The following is a 27,068-nucleotide window of genomic DNA, read 5'->3' as shown; positions in this document are numbered from 1 at the left end:
CAAATAGAATATATAGATATCAAGTATTTTTCCTTCTCTAGTTTACTCCACTGGCTAGCCTTTCACAAGGCTGGGCACATGGCTCATGTCTTTAAAATTTAGTCAGTCATTGCCGGGCGCAGTGGCTTACGCCTGTAATCCCAGCACTTTGGGAGGCCAAGACGGGTGGATCACCTGAGGTCAGGAGTTCCACCTGAGACGAGCACAAACTCATTTTCTCACTTTAGCCACTCTTTGCCCCTCAACCTTCTCTCATCAGTCTTGTCTCTAATCCACCTAGCTATTTGCAGAGGAGTGACATGATCAGATTTACATGTTTAAAATATTGGCTTTAGCAGCAAAAGGAGGATGGACTGGAAGAGAGGAGAATGGAATCTGGGATGCCGACCTAGTGATTACCAAGTGTGAAGGGGCTGACACCTGCTTTGTGTTCGGCCTTCCTCTACAGGGATGTGTCCTTTGTGGACTAGTTTAAGAGACTTTCAAATTCCTTGTGTGCCTCTCTCATCTCCCAGTCTTGTGTTCCCATCTGCTCTGCATCCCCTAGACTTCTTTGTTGGCACTCCTGGGCTCCTCTTTTATCATTCCCCTCCACCAGGCTTTCTCCATCGTCATCCCCACCCCCACCATCTCATCTGTTACCCCCTTGTTCCCTTTGTTGACCTCCCTTCCCAGGCCTCTATGTCATACCATTTCAGGACATGGTAGAAGCCCCGACTGTGATATGAGTCACCATCTGAGTCAGGGATTCAGGAGTATGGGGCATACCCAAGTTTATCTATGAGTAGCAGGTGGATTCTATAGGCCTGACCTCCCCTTGAGAGGCAAACTGCAGCTTGGCCTCTCTTCTCTTCCCCCTCCATACCTACCTTCCCATTCTTGCCCAGGGTCTTGTTCTGCCTACTCCAGCTGCCCCCTCAGTGAACACACTGGCAGATTCACTGTCAGACCTCTGCCCTGAGGGATGCCCAACAGTTGGGATGCCTGCCATATCCCTTCTGTAACCCTCCCCCGCAGAGCCACTCAGCCCAGCCACCCACCTCTAAGCAAAGCGAGCCCAGCTAGGCTTCGCCTCGGCCTCCCAGCCCTTTCCTGTAAATGCACTCACAGCCAGGAGGGGTGCCATATTAAATCAAGACTGATGGAAACCAGTGACTGCGATTACCCAGCCAAGATGCAGCATGGGAAGCTGGTCGCTGATGGCTCCAGGTGAGGGCTTCTGAAGCTAATTGTGTGTGGCTTTTATTAAGAAGATGCTCACTCCCCGACTCCTGCTCTCCTGGGTGGCTCCTTTACGGTGCCTCTCAGCTCAGTGCCCTCTGCTTCTGCAGGCTGAATTCCTGCCTTCTCTTCTTCTCTAGTGGATCCCTATCAGAGCAGAGCCTTGAACTCGTCTTGTAGCCTTCCTCCCCATCTCCTCAAAGACAGGAACAATAGTATTTATAGAGCCCTTACCAAGCTCCTCCCATCCTTCTTTCTCCTCTTCTCCAAATAGAATATATATATATATCTCAAGTATTTTTCCTTCTCTAGTTTACTCCACTGGCTAGCCTTTCACAAGGCTGGGCACAAGTCAATCATTGCCGGGAGCGGTGGCTCACGCCTGTAATCCCAGCACTTTGGGAGGCCAAGACGAGTGGATCACCTGAGGTCAGGAGTTCAAGACCAGCCTGGCCAACATGGTGAAACCCCATCTCTACTAAAAATATAAAAACTAGCTGGGCGTGGTGGTGGGTGCCTATAATCCCAGCTACTTGGGAGGCAGAGGCAGGAGAATTGCTTGAACCCAGGAGACGGAGGTTGCAGTGAGCCGACACAGTGCCATTGTACTCAGCCTCAGCGACAGAGTGAGACTCTGTCTCAAAAAATATATATATATAAAATAAAAGAAGTCAGTCATTCATTTCATATGTTTTTTTAGCACAAACTCTGTGCTAAGCATTGTGAAAAGAGCATGAAGCAGTAATCTTCTGCCTGCCTGGCTTAATCTCAGTGTCCTTTACATTTTTATCAAGAAGTCTGATCCATTTTCTGAGGTTTTAGTGAATTGGCATAGATATCTGGGACTCCAGGCTGGGGAGAATCAGAATGTACTGAGATTTAGGCCATGGTTTGAATCTTTCCCAAGACCATCTAGAAAGCTCCTGGAAAACTAACCAGTTCACGGTATAACTCTCCCCACCCCACCTGTCACCTCCATAGAAGTCAAGGAGTCCTTTCCTTTGCCCAAGAAATAAACAGGAATACCAAACAACCTAAAACCATGACACTGAAGAAGAGTTACAGGAAGTAGAAGTGTTTCCCCAGAGAAGACTCAGGGAGGCCACACTGGTCATACCCAAATCAACAAAGTGGAAAGAAAAGTTATGTTAGACTTTGCCTGTGGCAAAGGGAAAAGATACGTTCTGTGAGGCCCCACAGACCAATGGATGGAAGGTACCCAGAGGTGGAATTCTCTATCACGTAAGGAAAACTGACAGCAAAGATGAGCCGCCTCAGGCAGTGGAGGCACCTCTAGAGCCGGGTGAGTGTTGAGACTGCACACTGCAGACCTAGGGTTCCTAGAGATGGAGCCTCGAGAGCCGCCTCTGGGGCAGTGGTAGCAACCAAGTGGACTTGGCTCATGGCTTCTGCTTGAGCCAGGGTAACTCTTCTTATTATCTGTGGAATTCCACCCACAATTAAATTAGTTAAAGGATTCCAGTACCAAAAACAAAAAGGCACTAGATTAGACAGTCTGTTATCAAAATGCAGTGAAGGAGAAGAGGAGTCACATTTATCAAAGGTTTAATAAGGGTTAGGTAGAAGGTAGCCATTTTGGTCACTCAGACTACCTCTTAATGCTATGTGCCAGAGACTCTGCTAAGAACTTATATATTAATGCATTATCTCATTTAATCCTCACCTTGTGGCATTCCACAAGGATCCTACAGGCTAAAACTATGAATACTATCCTGCGTTTTAATGAGGAAAACTAAGATTCTGGGAGCTTAACTTCCCCAAGGTCACCTAGCTAGGAAGTAGATGAAGTTGAGGGGTGAACTCAGGTCTGTCTGGAGCAAAGCATATTTTTGTACACAACTTGCCTCACTGTGAGCCAAAAGAAGAGCCAAACCTCAGATGGAGACAGCTGAAAGAATTAAAGCAGATGCTGTGTATAAGGTGCTGAGTACAGTGCCTGGCATACAGCAGCCATTCCACAAACGGTAGTCACCTTTATTCAGTTAGTAACACAAATTGACGCCTGCTGTGAGCCAGGCCCTTTGCTAGGCACTGGAACTATAGAGAGAAATAAACATGGTCTTGTAACCAGTGACCTCATGGTCCAGGAAGGAGAGACAAACAGGAAGTTATTTAAGTGTACCAGAGGTCCCAGGGCCTGGGGTAGGCACAAAGCCTTACAACAGACTCCCTAGACAGTACCACATTGGAGGTTGGTGGGAAGAGAGAAGACCTTTGTAGTAGGGTAATAGTGTCAGCAAAGGCCCAGAGGCAGGCATACTCTGGAACTCATCACTGAAGGGAAGTGAGGAAACTGACCCAACAAACCCTTGCAAGCCAGCTTCCGTCCCTTCAGGCTCCTTCCATGGCCTGCCCGACTGCAAGTCAGCACTGTCCCAGCCAGTATGTATGCATCTCACCATCAGAGCCTCCAGCCCAGTGGACCTAAGTGCTGAGCGGGGCTGGGTGGGCAGGGAGGAGGAAAAAGCAGATCTATGGCTGAAGTCGGCAGAGCCAAGTGATGTATGTGGCGCCTGAGGGAGCTGCACAGTGACACTCTGGATTCCAACCGGCAAGTGTCACTCCACTGGGATTGGCGCCGAATTATTGCTCCATATGAAACCCCAGGACTGATGGGAGCTTTCAGTTATAGACTGATAGCAACAGCCAAAATTGGATTGTTTGCTATTTATTTTTTTTAACTTCTGTCAAGGTCACTACTGTAACAGGAAAACACTGCCCAAGCAGTAGGTATTTTTTATCCACTCTGCCCGCAAGAGCAATCTGCAACCACAACTTTTGTGACAAGGCCTGACTTTGACAGCTCTCTTTCCAGAAAGATGTTAGTGTTACAGGCTTGGGGGAAAGGAGCCTCCTGAAGACCTGGTCATTCCTTTCCATTTCAAGATCTGCTTCCTTCCCCTCCAGTTCCCAACCTCCACAAATACTCTACCATCAGGTCCTGCCCTCACCCCTCCTTGCCTGTTCTCCAGACAGTCCCACGGCTCCCTCCTGGCCCAGTCTTCCTCCAGCTTCTTCAAGCCTCCTGTTCCCCAGAAAGCCCCCCAACAGATGTTCCACACTTATGTGTCTTTCCTTTCTCTACTCCTACACCACCCCATCTAGCTGTTAATTCTCTCCTCTTTGTATCTGTCATTTTTGCAAACACTCACCAGATGCCCCACTATGCCAGGACCCATGCTAGAAATAGCAGTGAGTCAAAGATAGGGCCTGTCTTTGGGGAGCTCATAATTGATTTAGAGGACAGACTTACATTCACCAAACTTGTTTCCAAGTAGGTTTTTGTGTTTTTAGTGAAAGATACAGTGCTAGAGATAAACATTCATGCTTTGGACCCTTGAGGAAAATGGTTGCGAAGTATTTGTGTGCAGGCCATTCCTCATCTCCTGACTTTGAGCTGCCTGAGGGCAAGCCCGGGTCTCCTCTTCTGTGCGGGCAACCAAGCTTAGGCTTCTCCTGCTGCCTTTTGTGAAGTGGATGAAGCCCAGGGCCAGACATGCCAGACCCTCAGCATCAACTAGAACCTCCCAGGCAACGGGGCACAGTCCTCCTTCCTCTGCCCCACCCTTTCATCATGGCCATGCACAAGGCTGGGCATGCAAGAACTGCTGAATGATTATGTTTAATTGAAATGCAGCATAATTGAAATGGAGGGTGTTCATAGCTCTCTTTTGAACAAAACGTTTTTCAAGAGGAAAGAGAAAGGAATTTATACTTATTAAGCACTTATTCCATGCCAAGCATGATGCTAGGCCTGTTACATACATCATCATATTAATATTTAATCCCCAATTTGCTGATGAGAAAACTGAGGTGAAATAACTTGCTCCAGGTGATAAGCACATCTCATAAGTGATAAAGCTGGGCTTGGACCCAGGTCTTCTGTCAGACTCCAGAGCCACGGTTAATCTGCTAGTAGTACTTACTCTACCAGCAGAGTGAGCCAAGACCCCTGAGCGGCAGCCACCTGAGTGGAGAGTGGAAAGGGCTGGACCAGCCTCCAGTGACCATGAACCACAGCTATGAAGCAGGACCCCTGGAGACCCAGACCTGTGTTTTCCCCGAGTTGGGGGATAGAGTGAAGCTATGGTGCTATGGGCCCGGCAGCCCTCAACCATTCGCCCTCTCTCCCCACAGTACCAAGAGAAGCAGCGGAAGCGTGAGGCTGAGGAGCGGCGCCGCTTCCCCCTGGAGCAGCGACTAAGGGAGCACATCATTGGCCAGGAGAGCGCCATCGCCACAGTGGGTGCTGGTGAGTGTGTGGGACACCAGAAAGGGCAGAGTGGTGCCCTTTGAGGGGTACATCCTGTCGTCACCAAACTGGATAGGCGCTGTTAATAATATTAAAAATTAGCATTTGTTGAGTACTATCTACATGCCAGACATTGTTATAAGCTCTCTGCATGTCATGTGTCATTTAATCCTCATGGCAATCCTCTGAGGTTGGTACTGCTAAATCCCATTTTACTGCTGAGGAAGCCAAGACACAGAATACCTAAATCACTTGCTCGAGGCTGCTTTCCTATGCATAGAATTTAACTCTGACCGTCATCTGGTCTGCTACCCTCAACTCCATTTTTCAAGTGGGAGAATTGAGACCCAGAGAGGGATGGGAGCTTGTCTGTCACTAGCAATGTAGCAGCTGAGCCAGAACTTATGTCCCCATCTGTCAACTTGGGACTCTTCTGTCACTTCCAGATAGTTTGTCAGCAGCTGGCCTAATTTTATAGAAAATATCCTGAGCAACTTTTGAGTGTCTTCTCCACCCATGAAGCTCTTATTTCCATACTTTGATCCCTGGGAGCCAGACTGCCCTCTGGTGTAATCCCTAATGTAATGGCCCTCCTGCCTGTGCAGACCCAACGAGCAGATAATTAAAACTAAGGTTCTGCTGAATACAGTGGCCTCATCTTTGTTCTCCGACTCTGGAGCACCACTCCTTGGGCTTGATTTCAGATAGATGAGGCAAGGGAAGAGGAACCCCAGGCCAGGCCAAGACAAAGGTGTATCCCCCAACACAGTGGTTCTCAAAGCATGGTCTCTGGACCAGCGGCATCACTATCTTCTGGGAACCTGTTAAAAATCAGATCTCAGGCTTATTCCACACCTGTGGAATCAAAAATTCTGGGATCTGTATGTTAACAGGCCCTTCAGGTGATTCTGACACTCAGCTGAAGTTTAAAATACCACTGCCCCAGGAAGGCCCTACCTAGTCGTGTGGTATGCCTGGATTGAGGGGTTGGTGCTTTTTAACCTCCATTTGTAAGGAAGTTACTGCATCCACCTTGCTGAGAAGCCCTGCAGCTGGGGATCACAATGATAATGTTCAGAGCCATGCCCAGTCCTTGTGACCAGCTCCCAGAGGCTTCTAAACCCAAGCATGAGGGAATAAGGCAGCCCGGTGGTTGCAACTGCCAGCCCAGCTGAAGCATGAAGCACTCTCTGGGTCAGAACTTATGGTAGGCAAGCAGCACCCAACACCTCGGGACCTCAAACTGAAGCAGGTCCAGGAGAGTGAGGCAGATCTAGAGGCTAGGCCAGGCCTCCCTGAGTTCTCCAAGCTAGTGTCACATGTGTGGTAGGGACTGGCTGGATGGAGCCTGGCACCCCATGGGTACCATGAGGATGGGCAGCCAGAGAAGTGCCGCAGAATGAATTGATTTGATAAATGGCCATTTATTACCCTCACGAATTGGCTGAAACCAATTTCGGTCACATCAACCCCTGGTAAGTGCTGGGATATTGATTTGTGCAAAGTAATACAGTGAATTTATCAGTGTGATCCCCAGCTGCAGGGCCTCTAGCAAGGCTGGCGCACAGTTACCACCTTACAAACGGAGGAGATAAAGCGTCAGCCTCACAGCTCAGGCCCCCATGGCCTCTCTGGTCTAGGGCCACTGGAGCCAAACCAGGACAACCTGCAAGCCAGAGCCTTGGCGTTGAAAGTGAGGCTCTCCTTCCAGAATCCAGAGCTGCTCTCGATCCTGAGGAAGGGAGGCTGCCTGCCCTGTTGGGCAGACTTCCTGGGAGCTCAGCACCTCTAAGCCCCACCATGCTCCTCAGAAAGGCAACCAGCTATCTATTCAGCACATACAGAACCAGACTCCTCCCCCTCCCCAGCCTGCTCATCTCCTGTGTTCTGATCTGTGTAGAGACCACATTCACTGGTCTCTTAAATAGAAACTCAGATGCTTCCTTGGCCCCTCCCTCCCCCTCACCCCTTACAGCCGATGAAGGATCAAACACCTGGCCTTTCCACTCTCTTCCTAATACCACTGCCCTAACTCAGGGTGTCCACGTCTCCTATCTGAACCAGGCAGCTCCTTCACTGGTGTCCCTGCCTCCCTTCCTTCCCCTAGAATCAGTTCTCACCAGCTGGAGTGATCTTTGCAAAACACGTATCTAACAGTGCCACTCCCGTTTAAAACCTTTGCATGTTCCTTGCTGCCCTAACCTGGCATGCAGGCCTGCTCCTGCTGCTCCCTGCTTTGTGCTACATGCACCAGCCACAATGGCCTGCCTCTGCCTGTCTGCACATACTCTGTTGATTTCCTGCCTGCATTTGTCTGCCACCCTCTCTGCTTGCAATCCTTCCCTTCTGGCCCTTCCCCCACCCCACCCTAGCCCATTGCCCACACACTGGCTGGTTTTTACTTAGCCTAACTCAGTTCAGGAGCAATTGACTGCAGGCTGCTTGAGGGGAGATAACATGACTTAATCGTTTTTGTGCTCCCAATTCCTGGCACAGCACCCTGCTCAAAGTAGATGCTTAGTGCAGTTTGTTAAATTAAAGAATTTGGTCTGGCCCCTTGTCCATCTCTAGGGAATAGCCCCAGAGCCCAGGCCCTCATGGGCTCTAGGATGTACGCTGAGGTAAAACAGAGAAGCTGCAACACCTGCTCTCTAGTAGCCCACAGCATACTGGGAATACAACTATAGAATAGCTTATTACAGCCATACTCCTTGACCTTTGACCCCTGGGGTGGGCAGGCTATTCCCCAGACCTGCTCTAAGAAGCCTCTCCTGGGCAGCAGGTCAGCCTGCACATACCCGGCAGCTTTCTCGGAGCTCCTTCTGACCAGGAACCTGTCCCGAGCTTCCGTCCACCTGGTCCCGGTTGACCCTCTGAAGCCACATGCTCCCCTGGGGAAGCTCTGCCACCTCATGTGTTTGGCTCTGCCAGAGTATGACGCATATTCCATATTACAGAAGGATTGCGTATGGCCACCACGGCACACCACCAGATCTCATGCTTCACTTCCCTCTTTGACCAGCCCAAAAACATAATCTTCCCAAGCTTTGCACCTTTCTGGACTCTCCCTTTGAATCCTCATCTGAGAAATACATCCAGGTCATCCCTGGGTTGTGGAGTTGTAGTGATTAACTTACAAAACTGCTTGCAGTTCCACCCCACATCATGTTACTTCTGAAGTCATTTGCTGTGCTTTCTCGTTGCTGGACTGCCCTGCCCTTCCACGTTGCCTGCTGAGACATTCAAGACCTAGGCCCTTTACTATACATTTAAAGCAACTGAAAGAGTATAATTGGAATGTTTGTAACACAAAGAAATAATAAATGCTTGAGGTGAAGGATGCCTCATTTACCTTGATGTAATTATTATGGATTGTATGCCTATATCGAAATATCTCATGTACCCCACAAATACCCATTTAAAAAAGAAAAGACCTAGGCCTTCTGCAGGTTGCCCTCCTCAGTCCTCCTGGATTCAGGGCTCGTTCCCTGGGATTCCTAGGAATACCTTTATCACATGTTATCTACTATGTTTGTATGTCTTTCTCCCTCCAAAAGTCCAGAGCTACTGCACACCAGCTCTCTTTCTGTAAGGTTGGGCACACAGGTGTATAAAAAGTTGTTGAACTCAGTGAATGAAGCCTGAGCCCACGCACAATGTTAGGTCTTGTAAGAAGCTACTGCTTGCATTTTTAAGTTGTTAACCACTTGGCAGCAATAGTTTGCCTGCAGAAAGAATAATCCTTACTAAGGACTAAGAAGAGAGCTCTTTCATGATCCACCAAACCCAAGGCATCAGTATCCACTCAGTAGGCACCTGTCGAGTACTTACCATGTTCCTTGAACCTACAAGCAGTTGTCAGGCAATTGCTGATAAACATTTGTATGACTCTCAACCATGAGAGTCCCTCTGAAGGACTGGTTCCCACTAGGAGATGCCACAGACATGTGACAAACATGTTCCAGATTAGGTTATAAAAAACCTCCCACACTATATCCCTGGCACCTATCAAGAAAGGTAAGTCAGCCCACCCAGACTGCCCTAGAACCTTGAGCTGGACAGAAACAAAGGCCTGGGGTGGAAGGAGGAGGCCGCTCTTGCCTTTTTGGTTGTACACACACTGGGGCCTTCTTCCTGGAATGTCCCATCATACCTGCAAGTGGCTGGCAATCTCCCTCTCACCCTTCAAGCACAAATGTCAGGCCAGCACAAATGGCTCTTCCCATACTTCCCTCTGTGCACCCATCCCGTTTGGAGCCCACAGTTTTCATAGCAGCCTTTACCTCTATGGCACGCACCTTTTTTGAGGCCTCTTTGTGAGGGCCCCCGCACCTAGCACAGAGCTTTTTTGCTAAACAAATGCATAAGGCTTCTTGGAGAAGGATTTAGAAGAAAGTGGAAGCCTTCTTCACGCAAGAGTGGTAGTAACTACCTGGGGCACTAAGAGACTCAAGTCTAGGCCTTACTCTTCTCCTCTTCTCTGTAAAATGAGTTGAAGTACCTGTTCTTTCTCCCTTGCGATTTGAGAAAGACCAATAATTCATTTAGTCAGCAAGTATTAAACCAGTGTTGGGCTAGTCTCAGGGGTCCTCAGAAAATAGGGCACCCAGGACACCCAGCACCTGCTCCCATGGAATATGGTCAGATTGGGGGCACACCCTCCCTGCCAGATACAAGGGCACAGGTAGATGAAACACCTTACACTGCCCGTCTCTGAGCCTCGGTATCCTGTGTAAAATGGAGATAACACCTACTTATCAGGATTATTAGGAGGATGAAAGAGTTACTGTAAAATACCAAAGCTAATGGTAACCACCATTGCTGCTGCTATGACTACCATTATTTTTACTCTTATTGTTATCCCACTCCTTGCCACTTACAAATTGCTTTCATCACCATTAACTTGTTTAATCTGCATGTGGGGCTGACACAGTATATGTGACTGTTCCCATTTTATAGAGGAAGAAACGGAGGCTCTAAAGGAATAAGTGTTTTATTTAAAGTCAGTCAGCTGGTAAGTGACAGAGGCGGGACTCCATGCTAGATCCTGTAACTCCTGCCCTCTCCACTATACCACCCTGTAGATGAATGCATGCCAGAGAATACAGACCTGCAAGTTAATGGCTAGATGTGGTGTGGTGGAGTGAATCAAAAAGAGCTGTTGCAGGTGAGTTTTCAGATGGTCCAGTAGTGACAAGCATGGCCAGGAGAAAGCAGAACACAAGCCAGGTGGGCACCCGGCACTACCTGCTGGGAGGCAGAGCAGCCTGCCTGGAGCTTGTGGCGATGGGACTGGCCAGGGAAGGGAGCCAGGCTGCCTGTGCAGAGGGCCCTGACACCATCTCTAGCCCAAGAGCAGTGACCAGGACAGGGTTAGGGGACAGGGGCTCCTGAGGCCATGTGCTGAATGGCTGAGCAGGCCAGATTGGAAGACTACAGAGAACGTTTTCCAAGGAGTCAGGGTGTGGGGAGGTGCTGTGGCAGCGGCGAGTCAGAGGAGGAGAGCTGACCTTCCTCTAAGCTCCCATAGTATAGCGCAGGCTCAGGCTAAGCCAGAACTGAGGGTAAAGCCCAGGGTCTTTGTTTCTTCCCCCTGTAACCTTAAGCAGGTCACCTAACTTCTGCGTGCATGTTTCCTCACCTATAAAATGGAAATCAAGTCCCCTGTTCTGCTTACCTCACAAGGCTGAAATGAAATTATGTCTACAGAAGTTCTTTATAGACAACAATGAAATGTTGAAGTGAGTCGGTTGTAAATACATTTGCTGGCCACAGTGAGAGCAACAACAACTATGGCCACCTCCCACGTGGGCCCATGCAGGTCTCTGTCCCAGCCTCTACTCTGGCCTGACGGGATCCTCAAGGCCCATAGCCTTGGTCCTCAGCCACCCTGCCAACCACAAACACTAGGGCCCGCCTTCTCCAGTCCTTCCTAGCTGCCACCATTTTTCATTCTGTCAGACTCCATCTGCTTGGCTGTTTTTCTCTTCAGATATCATTAGAAATATCCAGAGTTGGAATTGCTTAATGGTTGGCATTTCACCTGTTTCACAGGGGACCCACATCAAGCCCACCCCGGACTCATGCCCTAGGTCGGGCAGAATTGACCAGGGACAGCTGTGCAGTGAAGTCTGCCTGGCATTATAAAGAGCTCTCTCCCAGGTGCATTCTTAGAAAAGAAGCGGGGAACAGTGGCCCCAGGCATAATTCAATTCCTCATTCTCCATGGTGTTTTTGTACTGCACAGCCCAGCAGTGTGCAGCTCTCTGTGGGCTGGGATGCTACCTTAAAAGAAAAGGCAGGATCAGAACCCCAGGTAAATGATACCCTGCAGAACCCACGTAGGGGGATGTCTGGGTACATCTGCCTCCCCAAATACCCCATGAAGCTTGAACTCAGTTCATGCTCAACTTGTTTCCAACCTAGACTCTTAATTTAGCCAACTTTTAGAATAACACGGCTCCTTTCACGTCACTGCTGTCACCCCTGCCCTAACACATACACACATGTCCACACATAGTATTCACAAGTCTAGCCTTTGCCGTTTCAATATCTTCACTTCCTCAGATACCCACACTCTCAGCTCCCTGTTTCTGTTGGACACCAGAGACTCCCCGCTTAGCCAAGCTTGCACTTTTCCCTCTTCATCCCCAGCATTCAGGTACCTATGAGGTCTGTGGGTTCCCCTTATAGCCAGCCTTTCCAGAGATCCTGGGCCAGTTAGTTTAGACAAAATCTGGATTCTTGCCCAGGAGAGAGGTTGTACTGAGCTTTTTCTCAGGCCTCTTTCAGGATTCTCAGGGAGCATTTTCTGGGCAGGCAGAAGTGGCTAGTCTGATGTCCGTGAATTTGCACAGCTTCCATCTGTTTCTACTGAGGCCAGAAGTAGAGAGAAAGTCGTATTTTAGGCAGGAACATTAGAGATCGAGATGAGAAAGACCACTGGCTTGAGGCTGAACTCCTAAAACAGTATTCCAGACCTTCACAGTCTGGTCCCACCCCACCACTCCTCATGATCATTCCTGTCTCTCCACCTCTGACATGCTGGCCACCTTTGCCTCTTCAAATCCTGCCCATCCTCCATGATCCATCACCAGTCCTGCCTCTTCCAAAGAACCTTCCCAGACCTCTGCAGTCGCTTCTTTGAAATCCAACCACACAGTATAGTAGTTAGGATCTTGGCAACTCAAGATGGGCAGACACATCCCAAACACTGTCAAATCTTTCCCCATTGACTAGTGTTCCAGGCCTTGTTCTCTGACATCTATCCCTTAGCTAATTTTCCCCTGACACCCTGGGGACCAGATAGACATGCTGTTCCATTTGCAGACTGACCTTGACATTACACAGTACTCTCTTTCCTGCTCCTGACTGCCGTGTTTCCATTAGTGCAACCAAAATTCATACTTTTTTGAGCAGCCATATGTTACTTTTTTAAAAAAAGACGACAGGTTTAGAGAGAGAAGCAACTCTGCCATCTACTAGTTGTGTGACTTGGGCAAGTCTCTATCTGTTGCCTCAGTTTCGTGTTCAGTATAATGGAGTTGAGAATACTACTTTCCTCTCCGGGTATTTGTGTGGGTCTTGAATAGATACGTTGTTGGTGAATTTTCCCATTGTGCTTAGCATACAGCATGTTCAGTGCATGATTCTTCTTGCAGTTCTGCCTCACTCCACCCCCACTCGTATACTTGAGAATGTTTCTGAGCCTGATTCTCCTACTCCATAATTAAGCACTTAGTTTTCTCAGATTGAATGCATAGCCCTTAATTACATACGTCCTCTTGAAGAGGAGGTCAGGTCTTGCTCTAGCAGAGTTGAGCCTCCGAGGAACCTGGTACCTATCTGTCCCACTCCCCGTGCTCCCCACTCCCTCCACCACTGGAGGCTATGGTCAGCATCTCTGGTAACCATGTGGCTTACCCCTTCCATGCCCTGAGCTCCACATTGCCTTTGATTGACTTCCAGAAAATGCATTTGGCTGTGTTTCCACTTTCTGACCCAGACAGTGGACCAGACCTTAGCTTCCCCAGACAGGAAAGAGTCCAGGGCTCACACCCCACATCCCCAAGGGCCTGCCATGGGCTTCTGCCTCTTGTATTTGCATAGGAGGCGGCCCATAGTCCCACTAGCGATGAGTAGATGAGTAACCAGTGAGAGCAGAAGTTCCTCTCGAATTCTCCTTCACCAGTCCCCCACCCTCTTCACCTCCATTCACCATCCACCCGCCTTTCAGTTTCCCTAGCAACGCTGAGTGCTCATCCTGGAAAACTTTATCCGAAATCTGCTCTGGGCAGCTTTCCAAATCCATGCTAACCTGATTACGTGTCTCTAGGGGCCTTGCCAGCTAATCAGATTAGGCAGCACTAATGGTAGTGAGGACTTTGAGTGGGCGCAGAGCAGTAAAACATATTGTATACTTAGTGATAATTATCCTTCCTTTTGTGTCATTGATTTATCTGCCTCCCTCCCTGTCCCCCCATCTTGTGTGTTTGGCCGTAGCGATCCGGAGGAAGGAGAATGGCTGGTACGATGAAGAACACCCTCTGGTCTTCCTCTTCTTGGGATCATCTGGAATAGGTAATTGGGAGCAGATCAGCCAGTGGGGACAGAGAGCTAGGGTAGTGCCCGGCCCAAGTCTGACAGCCCCAGCTGCTGCGGGCCAGGGTCAGCAGGTCCACCTCTAGGTCAACTTGAGCTCTAAAAACAACGGCCTCCAGATTACAGAGCCACCAAGAAAGAGGACTCTGTTACCATCTGTCATGTTATGAAGAGCTGGAATATGCCCCTCCCTCTGGAAGTTGTGGTGCTAAGACTGATTCATATGGAGGACCAGGCCCTTCAGGGCCCATTAACCCTGGTCCAGCCACTCTGCATGCGCAGAGCCTCCCCTTCGGGAACAGTTGAACCACCTCCTCTGCCCAGCACATCAACCATGTTCAGTACAGCCTAGCTGTAAATGCTAAAGAAGACCCCTAATGACCACCACGGTGCCAGGTGGATAGCAAAATTGGTTGCAGTAAGATGGGTTGAGTATTTTTCTAGCCAGTTGGGCTGGATTATCCGAGGCATTCTTACCCCTTCATTCTCTGCCCTGACAGAACCCCCCCATTCCTTCACTACCACCTCCCACCAGAAGCACTGGAACCTGAAGGGAACCTGATGGGAAATTTCATGGTTTAGTTTCCTCCTCTTCCCCTCCCAGCATCTTCATGGGCCTCTCCCTCAGATGTAGGCCCCCAAAAGGATACCACCACCTGACCATGATGCTACAGAACTTGACTTTTATACTAGTCAGGGACTTCCAAAGGTTACCATCCACCAAATGGCCCTTCAGAGCCCCCACTTCAGTATTGTCATTCCTTCTCTGTGTTACAAAGAAGGACCGTGAAGCCACAGTGAGAGGTACTCTTCAGCCCCTCCCACCCTCTATCTGCCATGTGGTTCCAGGGCCTGGCTAAATGGCAGGACTGTGGGTATTGAGAGGGATGCAGGGCAGTGAGCCAGGAGGCCCGGGTACTCCTAGGAGAGGTGAGGTTTGTACTGGGCTTTAAAAAGCAAGTTGGTTCTGGATTATAAAGTCAGCCTGTCACTCTTAGGATGGTGCTACAGAGAAAAGGCCTCAATCCCAATCCCAGAAAAATTAAGATGCAGGTGCAGACTTTGATTTTGGTCCCAGCTTCACCATTAACTCCCTAGGTGACTGTGGGAGAGTCGCTGATCCTTTCTGCGCCTCAACATTCTCATTCATAGAATATATTCTTTCTAGTGTCCGTGCATTTCTAGTATTCTTTCATTCCAGCGGTTAGTCACCTGGTTCTAACCCAACACCTCCCCCTTCTTTCTTACTAGGAAAAACAGAGCTGGCCAAGCAGACAGCCAAATATATGCACAAAGATGCTAAAAAGGTAAGAACTGGGACCTAGGTCTGATCTGCAGATCGTGGAGACCTCACCATTCCTGCTATCCCAAAAAATCTGACCCTCTGAATTCAGCAATAGGCAATCAAAAAGATGGGCCCTGACCCAGGAAGCAGACCTCAGCTCTGGCCCCAACTTGGCCACCAGTTGCTCCAGAGATTTGGGCAAGTTATCCCACCTCTTTGTGCCTCAGTTTCTTCATCTGTAAAATAGGAATAATAATCCTTGCCCTGCCTGACTCTTGAGGAAACAAAGTGAGATCTACCATACAACATTTTCAAGCATCTGTGCCATGCAGGTGTTGTACTAGATGCTGCTAATACAGCATTTATTAAGACACTCCCCCTGCTCCAAGGAGCTCAGGTTGGAGGGGGAAACAGCTTCAGAAAGACAACATTACTGTTCAGTGCAGTCATGGCTGTGCTAATGGGAGTCTTGGGGGCTGTAGGAGAAAACAAGTGGGAATAAGAGGATGCCTTATTGCCTCTCACTATCCTGCATGAGCTTTTAAACATGGTTTCTTATGTCTTGAGCCTGGGATACTTATAGTCCCCCTTCCTCCATGGCTCAGAGCCCTGGATTCTCCACAGGAGAGGGCCATCCCCATCCCCTGTTTGTTCACACTCAGGCTTTCCAAGGCCTGCTCAGTTTAACTTTTTAGAGAGAAAGGAAATGCTTTTGTACAGAGACAGCAGTCCTCGGAGAGAGTGCAAAAACATTTCACTGAAAGCCAAACATTCTCCTACCAGCCTTCCCAGCATCCAGGGCAGGAGGTTGCCCGAGACCCCAGATGCTCTTGCCTTTCTAAGGAAAGCCTCCCTGGCCAAGGCAATGAGGAGTTTCTTGGGCCTCTGCCAGCCAAGTGGCCCCAGCAGCACAGAGTCTTGGACTCCTGTTCTCTTTCTGGCCTGCCTGCTCCACTGGCAGCCACAGAAACAAGGTAGCTCAGATTGTGTCCTCCTGAGCCCCCTTCTGCTTCATAAATGGCTGAAGGCTCTTAAACTCCCCCTAGTTCTGCCAGTAGCTGTGCTCTGCCTCCACCAAACCTGGAGCAGACCCACTTGACAAGCAGGCAAGCAAGAAGCAGCGCATAGCATGCTAATGCGCTCCGACCGAGATAGCATTTTTAAGTCAATTCATCAGGTTGGCAGCGATTGAAACAATTAGCACTCTGGAAAGGGCCATAAACTAGCAGGACTATTAGGGAAGATGTAGTTACGGGCAGGAACCACCTGATTAGGGATGAAGAATTCTGAGTGGTTTAATTTTAATACTGTCAGAAAGGTTAATATTTAATTACAAATTATAATCTCCTTATCCAAGCTGTCTTCATATGTCTTCATACACAGTGGAAGTAGAAGGAAAGTATCTACTGACTTGCTGATGTAGAAAGGAGAGGGGGCTTGTTAAAAGACTAATAATGCAAGTAATTTTTTAGTTGGCACATCTGAATGGGAGACAAATTTACCCCAGTGCAGGATGACGTTGGCATCCTTCATTGCATGCCTCACTCAGAAGGAAGTAACACCATCACCCTTGGAGGCAGTGCACTGTGGTGGACAGAGCTCTGGAGCAACCATTCTTTGCTTCAGGTTCCGGTGCTTCTACTTTCTACTGGCCCTAGGCAGGTAAACTTTACCCCTTGAAGTTTCAGCTCTCTTGCCTCAAGGTGAAAGCCCTCCAACCCATATCTTAGGTTATGGTGAGCATCAAGTGACGATGCTGTGTGCTCATCACTTATGTCATCACATCATGGTGAGCACACAGCAAGTGCCTATTCCTTGACTTGTATTTATTCGTCACTTCCTACTTACCACAGCAGTGCCCCATCTACTCTCCCATTTGATCCTATGGGGAAGATAGCATGGATGCTAAATTAGACCCACTTTTCAGATGAGAAAACTGAGGCCCTACAGCATTCTTAGGCTTATCTAAGGTCACCTATTAGGGGAAGAAATAAAACCGGAATCAATCCAGTCTCTCAACTCCTCACTGAGATACCGTTGTTCTCAGCTGCTCTAGGAAGCTGGATTGGAAACTTGCCAGTGTGTCCCCATTTCACATTGGGAGATGAGAGGCATGAGAAGCTCCATAAAAACAACCATGTATTTTATTTTTAAATCATAGGTGGTGCTTCTATGAAACTCCTGCCTGTGCTAGCCCTGTGGGTCAACTCATTACAGAATCTGTGTTTTGCGTAGACACTTTATAGCCACATGACAGGCATGTTTGAGACCTGCCTTCAAAATCCAAGAGAGCCCTGGACTTTAAGCTATGTAGCCAGTGTACCTGGGACCCAAAGAGTGATGTATGGAAAGTGTCATTCTCAGAGCCCAGTGTAAAATAGACTTTTACCAAACAGAAGCTCCCTTTAATTTGCCTCCCAAGACAGCTGACGAAATGAAATGGGCACTGGCCTGGAGTCTGATGATGTGAATTCTAGTTCTGGCTCTCTGATCCCTAGTTTCTTCATTTGTAAAGAGACACTGACACCTCCAGATCTTGCTGCTTCAGAAGCATTCTTTGTACATTTATATGATTTCTTTATCAGATCTGTGAACTTATTTTTTTCTCTCATTAGCCTGTATACTATTTCTTCCAAATTGAGTGGCTCTGTTAACTTTCATTACTAGAGCTAATAAGCCTTGGGAAGGAACCTTAATGGTGTTCTGTGATATCATCATAAGGTAGGGTGGTGGAGCCCAAAAGACTTAGTTATAGTAGCAATATGATAAGGGATAAAGAACAACTATCTGAGTCCAGCTGCTTGGGTTCAAATCCCAACTGTACTCTACTAGGTGGAGTTGGCCAGGACCTCTGTTTACATCAGCTTTCTCATCTGTAAAGTGGGCTCCATAATGGTGCCAGTCTCACTGGATTGTTCGGAAGGTTAAATGAGATAGTGATGTAAAATGTTAAACGCCGTTCTTGGCATGTGGTAAGCAATCAGTACGTGTTGGATGTTACTCTTATTGTTCTTGCCTCACTAAGATCATGTGAAATCAAAATGATGATTCCGGCCAAGAAAATCAAGCCCAAAAACTTGTTCAAAATTACATAGCAAATCATTAGAAGAACTAGGGTGAGAACCCAGGTCACTTGACATAAGTAAGCACGAGAGTCTATAGTCCATGTGTCGTCCGACATTCATTGGCATCTGGACACAAAGCTCAGCACCCTTCAAGGTGAAGACTGTCAAGAGCCCAGCTGATTGGCAGAGAGGAAGCTATGAGGCAGTGTAGCATGATGGCTAAGAGCACAGACTTGGAGCTGAATTGCCAAGCGCGGGTGACCTTGAGCAAGTTACTTTAATCTGTGACTTAGTTTTCTCATCTGTAAAGTGGAGATGATAGTAGTGCTTACCTCAGAGACTTGTACATGTTCTAAGCCCTTTATAGCTTGCTTAAAACATTGCCAGGCACATAGTAAATACCCAGTAAATCCTGAAACCTGCAGATCTCTTGACTGAGCAGCCTAGGGACCCTCTGGAAATGCTTTCTGGCTTATGCCCCATGTGCTGATAGCAGTGCTTTCCCCCATGTGGCCTTAATAACTTCTCTAAGCCCTGTCCCACCTCTTGGATTAGATCCTCAGACCCCTGATGAGGCAGGGAGAGGAGCCAAGAGCCTTCTGTAACACAGGACAAAACTGCAGCTCAAAAAGGGGAGGCAGCATGTCCAAGGCTCCACAGGCAGGCAGAACTAGGACTGGAACCCGAGCCCCCTGGCTCCCAGCCCAGGGTTCTTCTTGCCACCCTGTGTCTCAGCTGTAGAATGACAGGACAGAGAAAGAACTAAAAGTACATCATGGCGTGAATTTCTGACCAGTGGCCAAGCTAGAATATAGCCCTGGATTTCAGACATAACTACCTCCCGCTGAGGGTCTTGGCACCCCCATCATCACCGGCTCTCAGGAGAAGCAGGATTCAGTGAATGCTGTCTCTTAGATGGAGGCATGTGCCAGTAGGAGAGGAGCCTGGGGGACTGTGGGGAACTGTGGTCCTGGCTGTGGCTAGACAGGGCACCTGTGGATGCCTTTACAGCTCCCTAATCAGGTAATGCTTCTTGAAAACCAGTGGGCACTCTGCCTGTGTTAACTCTTCAGATCACATAATGCAAGCTGTTCTCTTCCCCAGGGGCTAACCATGGCCCTCACCCATGGGGCCACTTCCTCGGAAATCACCCCTACACCCTGTGGTGGAGAGAAAAGGGCTGTAAAGCTATGTTATGGATATCTTTTTTAATGAAATGAAGAAATGTAAAAACATTTTAAAATATATTCATTTTGAAGAAAAGTAAATCAAAGGGACACGGGCATCACACAGACTTGCAGAGTTGAGAAGCATTCTGGAGCCATCTGAGTGTTTCTCTCCTCCCTCGCATCACAGTCCACACTGACCGTGACTGACTTTGTCCATGTATGCACCATTCGATGGGGCGCTCCTTAAGGACAGAGACCAAGACTTGTTCCCTGTTGTAACTCCGGTGTCCAGCACACACAGGATGCCCTCAGGAAACGTGGAATGGATGGATGGGTGGGTGGATGATGTGGTGATCAGAACAGGAGAGGCCTCCCTGAAAGAAGACACCCCAAGTCAGATTTAGAAGGTCAGGTACATGATTTGGGTCTTTTAAGGAAGAGAATGAGGGACTCGTAGGAAATGAGTGCACAGAAAAGGAGACAGGAAGTCAGAAAAAAACATCTCGAGCATGAGATAGAAGATCTTGTGTTGGTGTGGTGTGAAAGCCTTGGGGATAGTTGAGGTGCTCTCCTCCCTAACCCTTCTCTTCACTTTCCTGCCTCCAAACGGAGTTGGTACTTGCTTGTTTCCACACAGGGCTTCATCAGGCTGGACATGTCCGAGTTCCAGGAGCGACATGAGGTGAGTGATGACAGTCCTTGATTGAAGCATGGTTTGGAGGGCTTGTCAGCATGACTGCCGGGGTCTTGTCATTTGGGCCTCAGATAATTCCAGCAGCCTTGGGATTTGTCGTTGGGAGCACAGGTGTGCAGCAGGGTCACTGATTTGTTTCACATAGGATTTGCTCTGAAGAATAAACATAGAGAAGATCTATCTGCCACACCAGGAGATGGACAGCCAATCATCTCTGTTGAGAGAGGCAATCTTAATAGTGTATAAAGTCATCTTCCCATGCATGCCCCATGTTGGAAACTAAAAGCACAGAAAGGCCTTCCTAGCATGTTTCCTTCCTTCTACCAGGTGGCCAAGTTTATTGGGTCCCCACCAGGCTACGTTGGCCATGAGGAGGGTGGCCAGCTGACCAAGAAGTTGAAGCAGTGCCCCAATGCTGTGGTGCTCTTTGATGAAGTAGACAAGGCCCATCCAGATGTGCTCACCATCATGCTGCAGCTGTTTGATGAGGTGAGTCACCTTGGGCCAGGATGGAGCGGGGGGACACCTGGAGATAAGGGGGACTGTGAACAGCAGAAAGCAAGGGCCCAGAGGCTAGCTGGTCATTCCTCGGCTTCCTGCTCCCGCATGTGTACATTCATTCATCCAGTAGGTGCAACTTAGCCCCTCTGCACCAGGGCCTGGGTGGGGCACTCAAGCGAAGACCAGCCCTGCCTAAGAGTTGAAATTGTGTGGCTGCTCAGCCCACCTTCTAGAGAGACATGGTATGGCAGAGGTGCCATGAGAGTGAGACATGAATTTTTAGTTCCAGCTCTGCTCCTGACTGGCTTTGTGGCCTTGGCAAGTCAGTGCCCATCTGTAGGCATCAGAGATCTCATGTGACAAATGAGGAGGCTGAATCAGAGAAGCCCCAAAAATCCTTCTGCCTCAGACAGCTCTTGTTCCTCCCTGTGTGCCAAACGTTGTCTCCTGCGGTTCTTTAAAATGCTAATATTGTTGCTGCTAATGGTGAGATGCTGATACTCTGATTCATGGAGCCTTTCTCTTCTGAGAATCTGAGGGTTCTCACAGACTGTCCAGTTCCCCTGCTCGTAGGGGTAAGTTCTAAAGGAGAGAAGAGCTTACTTCTATCCAGTACCTTCTGTGTACTAGACCTGTACTAAAGACGTTACAGCCATTATCACTAATCCTCACAAGGTAGGTAGAAAAATTCCTAACAGGCAAGGGAGAAATTAGCTCATTTTTTACAGATGAAGAAACTGAGGTTCAGAGAGGTTATAAAAGACATGCCTAAGGCCACAGCTGCTGTGTAAAGAGCCAAGATTGGGCTGCAGATATGTCTGATCCCAGAGCCCCAATTCTCCCCCCATACCACTGTTTACCTTGAACCAGGCGAGGGATTGCTTACGATCATGGAAGAAGATGACTTCCACCTTTTCAGGGGCCCTGCTCCATCAAGAGAGCGTGAGGAGCCAAGGACTGAACCGGGGATGAGGCCTCTCTTCTCTCATGCAGGGGCTATATTAGCCAGCACCTGGCCATGAGTCCAGCTCACCTTTCTACCTAGTCTCCTGCAGCCCTAGGAAAACAAAAAGGTGGTTTGCTTCCCATGTCATAGGAGGCCACAGGGAGGGGACTCCTCCAGACCGAACAGCACATCAGGTACCAAGCCAGGAAGATCCAGATCCAGATCTCCTACCAGCTGCTCACTGCCTTCCCCACCTGGCCCAGCCTCCTTGCCCCTGCCCGTTCCGTTGTATCTTCCTAGCCCTTCAGCTGCTCCCTGCCCCTGAACCTCCTGCTGAGGAAGAAGAGACCAGTCCTTCAGAGGTCACATACTCGGTTACTCACGTGTACACTGATGCCTCTACTCCATTCCAGCCTCTTGATGGGATTCAAGTGCACAGCTATGACCAGACCCGAATGTGCCCTCTCGGAGCTCTCTGCCTGGTAGACAGGTGGAAAGGAGACATGGTAGTAGCTGGCATTTTGCATTTTATGTGCCATTCGCTGTCTTCAGAGGCTTATGTGTATCAATTTAACCCTTTCAACAACCCTCCAAAGCTAGCTATTATTACGGCCTCCATTGAACAGATGTGGAAACTGAAGCAAGGTAAGATTAAGTCATTCACCTGTGGTCATGCAGCTGGGGAGAGAGAATCAAGGATTCAAACCCAGGCAGCCCAGTTCTAGATCCTGCAGCTTGAATGACTGCCACGCAGCTAGGGCCAAAAGAGCGAGGTCCGTCTCAGTGAAGCACGCAAGGGACGGGACCATGGCGCTCAGGGAGGGTGAGCATCGCGGCCTGTTTGATCTCTGGTCTCCCTGGAGAGGCACCTCTGATGGCATTCTTGGCCCAAAAAACAGAAGGCAACTGCTGACTGAAGTACAATCAGCCATACATGGAAGCCCTGTCTTCCCCTCCTCCGTCACTTCACTCCACTGACTGCCTTTTAGGGGTTGATAGGAATTCCTTCCTGCAGCTGTTGTCGCCCCTTCCCCCAGCCCCAGCCTACTATAGTTTCTGATGCTCTTGGTTCCATTGACCAAAGCTGCCATCCAGGTTTACTCGATTTAGGCTCTTTGAGGATGGGCCCTTGTCATGTTCACTTGAACCATTCCCAGAGCCCACAAAGTCAGGGGAAATGTTGTATTGACTAATTTAATTCAATAGTAGTTTTAATTCAACAGTAGTTAGCAAACCTTCAAAGGGTTAGTAAGTGCTAGGTGAACAGAGTGGCGGGGCTGGCAGTAGAAACCTAATGTATAAAAGTACAGGGCATGAAACAGGCTGGCATGCTCAGGGAACTGCAGCTGGTCAGTACTGCTCGATTGCAGAGGGAAAACAAGGACAGAGTGCTAGAGACAAGGTAGGTAAGGTAAACAGGGCCCAGTTAAAATGCCAGGCACAGAAGTTTGCATTTCTCTGGTAGAGAGTAAGGAGCCTTTTAAAGACTTTAAGCAAGAAAGAAACAGTCAAATTTTCACTTTACAAAGATGCCATGGGCAGCTGTGTAAAGAATGGATGAGAAGGGAGAGGGTCATTAACAAGGAGACTGCTGGGGAGCCCAAGCTACAGCTGGGGAGGCCATGGGCTGGAGAAACTACTAGAAGGTTGACTGAGGAGAGGAGGAGGAGCCAAGGGTGGCCAGTTGGCTGCTGCCAGTTGGCCATCAGCTAAGGCGGCGAACACAGTGGGAAGCCGCAGATTGAAGAGGAAGGTGAGGCACTGAGGTGTGGAAATGTTGAAGGTGAGATACCTGAGGGACATCCAGATGGAGATGGCCAAGAGGCCGTTCATCAGTTTTATGGGTCAGGAGTTTAGGAAAGGTCTGACTGAAAATAGCAGTTCAGGAATCCTTCAGCCCAGAGAGGTTAATGGAAGCCACAGGAATGGATGAGGTCTGTAACCCAGGGAGGTATAATGTGCAGAGAAAAGAGGGCTATACACAGAGCCTTGGGACCTATCAGGGAAGTCAAGACAGACTCGCCAGAGAAGTAGGAGGCAAAACCAGGCCAGGCATGGTGGGTCACACCTGTAATCCCAGCACTTTGGAAGGCCGAGGGGGGCAGATCACTTGAATTCAGGGGTTCGAGACCAGCTTGGGCAACATGGCAAAACCTTGTCTCTACAAAAAATACAAAAATCAGCTGGGCATAGTGACGTGTGCCTGTAGTCCTCACTACTCAGGAGGCTGAGGTGGGAGGATGGCTTGAGCCTCAGAGGCTGAGGTTGCAGTGAGCAGAGATTGCACCACTGCGCTCCAACCTGGGCAACAGAGCCAGACCCTGTCTCAAAAACAAAAAAGAGCAAACCAAAAGAATGTGGCTCATTCATTTATTCATGAGGCACTGTGTGGGGTAGAGGGGACACTGACAAAACAGATGCAGCCCTGGCCTCGGCGTGACCAATGAGTGCGGAGACAGGCAGCTAAAAAGTAGTTCAGTCCACTGTGGTCGATGCTGCACTAGGGACAAGCAGCAAGTGCCAGGAGTTGTAGGGGCACCTAATCCAGGCTGGAGGTGTGAGGGAAGCAGCCTCATCCCTACCCAGTCCAGTTCTCCCAAGCCTGGGCCCAGAAAAGTAAGAACCCTATTGCTCTCATCAAAGCACCAAGCAGGACTAATGCTGGCCACTCACAGGTGACCCCAGGGCAGAAGTACCAGAAAGACTAGTCCCCAGAGAGCCCAGCCCCCACTCCTCCCACCAAGGAGTCATACGTGAGACAGTGGGAAAGCAGCCCCATAACCCTGGGGTGAGCATTCAAGCCCCACCCAAGATGTGCACGCTCTGGTTGTTAGAGGGAGGTGAGGCACGGACAGCTTCCTGTTTGAGACACATCTTTATTGCTAAGGAAACTGAGGAGGAGACATGAGCACTGAAAGTCACCCTTTGGGTCAGTCGTGCACTGCACCTGCTCCCCTCACCCACCTGGGACCCATCCTCAGGCCCAGTTATGAGCAGAGCTTTGATCTCTGAGAATGAAATTGCTGCTAGGTTATTGCTCTGGCCAGTAGAGCAGTGTGTGAACCCAGTCCTTAGGGATGAGCTCTGCAAAGTGAGTATGGAACACACACACAGTCATATGCACATGCTTGGACATGTCTCACACACACACACACACACACACACACACACCTGGTCCCCAAAACTAGAACTGCCCTCAGTGGATCTGTTAGATTAGAACCCATAAGCAGTGGGGTGAGAGTGAAAAGCTGCTGGTAAAAGCTCAAGGACATCTGCTTGCACCCTTGCTTCCCTTTTCCTGCCCCAAGGCAGGGACAGCAGAGTGACCAGCTCCAGGATGTGGATTACCAGGCCCCTTGTGTATAGACCCTTTGGGAATTAACAGTTTCTCAAAGGCCTCTGCCAAGGTCCAGTGGAAAGCAAGGCTAGAAACTACACCCAGCATGCAGTAAGCTAGCTCGGTTGACGCACAGTCCTTTCTACTTTGCTCCTAAGGAGCGGGACTGGGTTTACCATTACACTGGCTTTAGAAGCAAGGGCTAACCCTGAAGCTCGGGCAGGGCCCAGCATCCCTGGCTCAGGCAGGAGCCAACAGGCTGAGGTCAGTGATGTATATCCCCAGAGCCATGGTTTCTGGCTTGGCGGGAGCTGTGCTTTCTCTGCTTCCCAAAAGAAATCTCAGGTAGATCTCCTCCCTAGCACCTGTCCCAGTTGCATCTCTCCAGTGAGGATCAAACTGAATTTGGCAGAATTCTGAGAAAATTCTGTCGAAGGAAAGAAAATAGCACAAGGCCTCATTCATTCAGCACCATTGGTCTGACCTCTGTAGCCTGGTGCAGAGGAAGGGCATGGGCTCTGAGGTCAGATAGTTCAAGTCTCGCCTCTACTGTATCCTAGCTGTGAAACCTTGAACAAGTTATGATCCTCTCTGAGCCTCAGTTTCTTTGTAGGGGTCCTAACTGCACCTACCTCCAAGGGTGGATGTGAAGATTCCAGCCTCCAGCAAGCAGGTGTCAAACACCTACTCTGTACCGGACGCTGTTCTGGGACACAGTGATGAACAAGACCCAGCCTCTGTTGTCAAGGAGCCCTTTCCTAGTAGAAGGAGTGGGGTTGTACACAAAAAGCACTAAGCAGAGCATCTGTGATGAAAGTAGAAGTCCCTGTCCGTGTTCGGCATTGTCACTCTATTGCTTGCTCTCAAGGAGTCCCTGATCATTGCTTTTGTTATAAATGATATAAAGTGCTGTTGTATGGTCATGCCCTTGAGGTTCGCTGAGTGAGCGGGGCTCTGTACCCTTCAACTGATTGGTCCCAGAACACTGTACTTTTATCATTCTTCTGTCTCTGCCCTATACTGTTTGCTCCTTTTCTCCTTTGGTGCATCTTTCTCCAGTATAGATGCCTCCTTTGTCCCTTCTAGAAAGAGCTGAAGATTCCAAGGAAACTTCCCAAGGTGGTTAAAGAAGCAATCTCATTTTTTATCCCTGTTAGGCCAGGCGACAGCTCCAAAGATAAAAGAGGTTGTCCTGTTTCATTATATATCACCTACTACAGTAATAGCAGCTCTGAACATTTGAACAGCATGGTTTACTAAGAATTTTCACCAGATAACCACATCTAGTCCTGACAGTAGCCATGTAAATTACCCTCCTCTGAATTCCTGCAGCATGCTGGGCTTCCCTTTATCATCATACTTAACATATTGGATGGTCAGTGCTTGTTTCCTGTATGTCACTGCTTCTCTATACTGGGAGCATGTTGTAGGCTCAATGGGACCCCAGTACCCCACCACAGATCCTGGCCCACAGCGGGCCTCCAAAAAATGTGTTGGTTGCACAAATGAATGGCTAACTGTGACTGACTTCTGGATGCCAGGGATAGTTGGGTGCCCCAAAAGTTGCCAGAGAGCAACTGCAGCCTCACCTGGAGGCACTCAGTAGGGAGAGCAGTTGCAGCGCAGGGCAGTGAGCACAGCAGCCAAGGTGCAAGTCTAGTGCTTGGAGAACCCAGAAGAGGAAGCAGCTGGCTGCTGGGGCTGGAGGGAGACACAGGGCTCTGGGGAGGCCTCCTGAAGGAGGTGAGAACTGAGAGTGCTAAGGCCTGCCCAGGCACATAGCTCCCTGACTGTACACTCCCTTCCTTCCCTTCCCAGGGCCGGCTGACAGATGGAAAAGGGAAGACCATTGATTGCAAGGACGCCATCTTCATCATGACCTCCAATGTGGCCAGCGACGAGATCGCACAGCACGCGCTGCAGCTGAGGCAGGAAGCTTTGGAGATGAGCCGTAACCGTATTGCTGAAAACCTGGG

The 27,068-nt window shown here is 49.1% G+C and overlaps 1 protein-coding gene across 5 annotated transcripts in view; it reads left to right on the top strand.

Moving 5' to 3' along the window:
• CLPB (ClpB family mitochondrial disaggregase) overlaps positions 1–27,068 on the top strand; it is a 147,133-nt gene that overhangs the window by 114,098 nt on the left and 5,967 nt on the right. For all 5 annotated transcript variants that reach the window (XM_034933310.3, XM_003815675.6, XM_034933312.3 and 2 more), the window contains 6 exons: positions 5,380–5,494; positions 13,997–14,074; positions 15,347–15,402; positions 20,252–20,296; positions 20,636–20,797; positions 26,911–27,067. In XM_034933310.3, the coding sequence (XP_034789201.2) occupies positions 5,380–5,494; positions 13,997–14,074; positions 15,347–15,402; positions 20,252–20,296; positions 20,636–20,797; positions 26,911–27,067 (613 nt within the window). The remainder of the gene's footprint in view (positions 1–5,379; positions 5,495–13,996; positions 14,075–15,346; positions 15,403–20,251; positions 20,297–20,635; positions 20,798–26,910; position 27,068) is intronic.

The sequence above is a fragment of the Pan paniscus genome, chromosome 9 (genome assembly GCF_029289425.2).
Source record: "Pan paniscus chromosome 9, NHGRI_mPanPan1-v2.0_pri, whole genome shotgun sequence".
Classification (NCBI taxonomy): Eukaryota; Metazoa; Chordata; class Mammalia; order Primates; family Hominidae; genus Pan; species Pan paniscus.
Note: the sequence above shows the minus strand (reverse complement) of the source record. Positions and strands in the feature narration are given on the sequence as shown.